Consider the following 4,082-nt stretch of genomic DNA (forward strand, 5'->3'; position numbering starts at 1 on the left):
TGAAATTCTTACATTTAATCAGTGAATTAGAATAATAAGACATTTGGGCTGTTACCAAGCAAATGAAATCAGTATCAACTAAATTCATCTTTGCAATGCAGAGGAAACACAGAAGCTGCATCTGCATCTGAAGTGGCATTTAGATGCGTTTACTCACTGTTTAATGCAGGGAATGAATGCATTTAACATGCATTTATAATGTTTTGATATATTAAACATAAAATGTTGAATACTGATATTTGAAATTATTTAAATAATAAAAATATATTTTAAATGTGCAATTAAAACCACCAGTAGGTGGCAGCAAGTCACTGTTAATAAGTGAGTCATTGCGATTGAACCGAATCATTTAAACGCTTGATTCATTCAGGAACGAAACACCATCCTGTTGCTCAGAGAACTAAAACAGTGTTATTTGGAATTATTTTTGTTGGCGAAATAGAGCAAAAACATCTAAACGCAAGTCTCTTATTATGATTTCTTGTTTATTGAACTGTTGTATAAAATCAATATCACATTTGTAATCATGCTGATTTTTGGAGAAAAAAACGGCACTCTTCGTGTGATATTGATTAACTATGAAATGAAATAGATATATACATTTTCTGCCCCATTTCTTGAATTTTGTGATCATTCTAAATGTATTTTAATAGACTGAATCATGCAGTGAAAGAACACACTCGCACACGCGCTAGTCTAACTTACTAGACTTCACATCATGTATGCGTCTCTGTAGGTGTTTGGTTTGGTTTTTGCGATATACACGATAGTGTCGAGTATCGCACATCGTTAAAACAACAATTACGATATTATCTCAGACAATATATATCGCACACCCCTACAGCTACACATACTGCACTTAAAATCTGACTCCACACTATAAATGTGTGAACGCAGACACTCCCGCTCAAACTGCACGCTCTCTCCATTCACACTCTTGACAAACCTTCAGGACCAGGCGTAAAGTCCAGTCTGATTGAGATAGGCATATGAGCAGTGTTAGTGCTCTGTAAACACAGTCCCACAGAGATCCAGCTCTTGACCTACAGCATGCCTGCTGCGGTGCTTCATCACGGCTGAAAAATGTGCTGAAAAGAGCCTCGTATGAAGCCTCAACGCTACATACAGTTAATCAATTCACTAATGCTCACATTTATATGTGAGAAAAATAATCCTGATTGCAATATGAAAGCAAGTAGTCAATCATAAACCAATTGTATTGTTATATTGGGCCACATTTGGTGGGACACTGAACAAATCAAAGGGAAAGGTGATCATGCAAACGGAGTCATAATAACATCATGCCATGCCAAAGGTGAGATGCATGAGAGACGCATGAACGATGAGGGCAATAAAAGACAAAACACAAATGATGAAGGTACACGGACAGAAATTGATGGGTAAATGAAAAGGTCCGGTGAAGATGGCGGTCTGTGCTGAATTTACCTGCCGCTGCACTCGGATCACACATGCTGCCTTCAGCTTCCTTCTCCTCGGCTCTGGGTTTATCCGCTGGAGGACGGATTACAGGAGCTGGGGAGATTTCCTGGAAATCAGACTCCAGGCCCGCTTTACCTCTCGCAGGAGAAGGTTTGTCTGACGCCTGGGTGAGGAGATGGTAAGAGCTTTGTTTTTCTGCGTCTTTGATCGTAGGCGTGTGATCTGCCACCTCCTGAGGCTCCAGTTTAGGAGATCTGTCTTCATCCTGCGGCATTTCTGAGGGTTTACTGAAGGCCAGGCTATCCTGCATTTCCAGAAACTCCTCAGCGGCTCCTCGCGGCGGCCGCTCCACAAACTCAAACTCTTCAGATGAGACCTCCTGCTCCGACGCCTCCTCGGCGGTGTCCATCGCCCCCTGGATGGCTCGCCGCTCCTGCGTGACTGCATCCAGCACCGGGGAGAAGGAGTCTGCTGACGGACTCTCAGAATCAGATGGTTCTCGAGTGTTTCCGCCGGGGAAGCCGAGACACTCAAATCTGTCAGCCGTCTGAACTGCGGTCTGGCTGATCACCTCTTTGTCCTTAAGAAGGTCGTCGCTCTTCGGAGACACCTCTGTCTCTTTCACAAGATCGAAAGCGGTGAAACTTTGCTCGGAGTTGTTCTCCGTTTCCAGCTTGGCCATCTCCATAGCTCTGACCTCCGTCTCCTCGGTCATCTCCTTCAGCAGCAAGATCTTGGAGTCAAATCCAAAGGGACTGCTAGCAGTGAACGGGGAATTTGGGGAATTGTCCACACTTCTGTGAACCGGGCTGAAATCAGGGCTTCCTTCTGACGAGCCCGAGTCCAGTTTGTCAGGGTTCAGCGGAGACGACTTGAGAATATCTGGGAGAGACGTTGGTCGGTCGTCAGATGCCGTGTCGATGTTTGAATAAAGGTCGGATGGCGCATACGAAAGGGAGACTGCATCAGTCTCCGGTTTGAGCTCCTCTGACGGCACGTGGCCTTCATCGTACGCGTCCTGCACCAGGTCTGGAGACGGACTCTCAGACACCTCCACTGATCTCCTGGCAGCGGTGGTCTCCTCGAGGCTGTCGCTCACGGGGGGAAACGCCTGGAATGTACTCTTTTTCATTTCGAACATGAAGTCGTCATTGGACTGGCTCAACACATCCGGGTCGAACGCTGCCGAGTCCGTATGTCCCAATGGATCCATAGCAAGACTAGCGCTGGCCCGTGCAGCTACGGGTGGAGAATCGCAGCGGTCTGCGGGATCAGAGCGAGACTGTGGTTAACCGGAGCCTGGGATACGGACGATCCTGTGAGGCTTCACAGTCTACAAACTAAACTAATTTATGACTACTGAAGATGAGATTCTGATTTCCAAGAGCTTGATCATGTTTCTAGACCATTTCTTCTTCAGTAAAAGCATCTGCTTTTCTCTCTAAAATCTATTTATACATATCTGCTCTGAAAGAATGAAATATGATGAGGTTAACTGAGGCTTGCTGTAAAGATTAGCTGATGCAAAGCATCACAGGCTTATCTCGCTACAAGGGAAAGTCAGGAGGAAGGCAGAACAATCCACCATCTGAAAGCTTTCAAATCAAGACTAACATCAATCATCTCAGCCGTTCCAGGATCACATTCTGCAGCAAAACTGACTCTGCATTAGGGCTGTCAATAGTGCCAGTGTTTCAATACCAAAAAAGACAGAAAAAAATCACAATAATGCCTTTTTTCCATGCTGTCGGCAGTAAACTCAATTTGGTACATGGGTGCCGCAGTTACCAATGGTATTTTAGAGAAGGCTTGGCTTGTGAATGTCAGTAAGGTTATACTGACTCTACTGGAGCTCACAGTCCAAACAACAAGACATCATCATCTTAATGTCACTTTATTTATACAAGCATTTTGAGTAAGTGGAGTTCAAAATGATGGAATGTGTTTAATGGCATTTCAGTCTTTATAGTGGTATTATGATGACTGAAAATCAACAAAGTTCACTGGTACTGGTATCATGACAACCCTAGTCCAGATCACTCCTTGTACTGATTAGGTTACTTCAGTTGTTAACTCACAAGAGATTACATTTACATCACTCAGCACTGGTCAAATGTCACCCTGAAATGCAAACAATCAAACGGCAACACGACAAAGACGGAAGCAACCCCAGCACAGCAGCAAAGCTGAAACGTACCTGATGGAAACTGAAGGAGAGCAGGAGCGATGGCAGCAGCAACAGAGGGTTCGGGTTCATCTGAAAAACAGCGACGGAGAGGAATTACACACAACACTGCCTAGAGCCCTGGTCAGAGATCATTCACACATTTACAGGGACTGCCGTCTGAATCAGTGTCAGTCTCTCAAAACTCACTCTGTGAACATTCAAGGCTAACGCGACAAATGTCAGCTTCAGGAGTGTAGGAGCAGGAGATGTTTTTTGTGGTAGACATTAAAAACAATTCATTATAGGGCTGAACGATTAATTGCATTTGCAATAATATCGCGATATGAAAAAACGCGATTTTTCAATCGCAGAGGCTGCGATTACATTCGGTCACGTGACACGTTAGAGTAAAGAGGTGTGTTCCACTTGAAGATCGATCGGTGTATGACATCAAAGTACAGCGAGAGAAAGCATA

General features: G+C 44.4%; 1 protein-coding gene across 1 annotated transcript in view; it reads right to left on the minus strand.

Annotated features, from left to right (window-relative positions):
- The window catches only part of rtn4b (reticulon 4b), a 20,831-nt gene that overhangs the window by 6,718 nt on the left and 10,031 nt on the right, over positions 1 to 4,082 (minus strand). Inside the window, exons 3-4 of the mRNA XM_016523486.1 lie at positions 3,638 to 3,697; positions 1,447 to 2,703 (exon numbers count right to left, since the gene is read on the minus strand). Of these exons, the coding sequence (XP_016378972.1) occupies positions 1,447 to 2,703; positions 3,638 to 3,697 (1,317 nt within the window). The remainder of the gene's footprint in view (positions 1 to 1,446; positions 2,704 to 3,637; positions 3,698 to 4,082) is intronic.

The sequence above is a fragment of the Sinocyclocheilus rhinocerous genome, unplaced genomic scaffold (assembly GCF_001515625.1).
Source record: "Sinocyclocheilus rhinocerous isolate Xijiao unplaced genomic scaffold, SAMN03320098_v1.1 scaffold1381, whole genome shotgun sequence".
Taxonomy (NCBI): Eukaryota; Metazoa; Chordata; class Actinopteri; order Cypriniformes; family Cyprinidae; genus Sinocyclocheilus; species Sinocyclocheilus rhinocerous.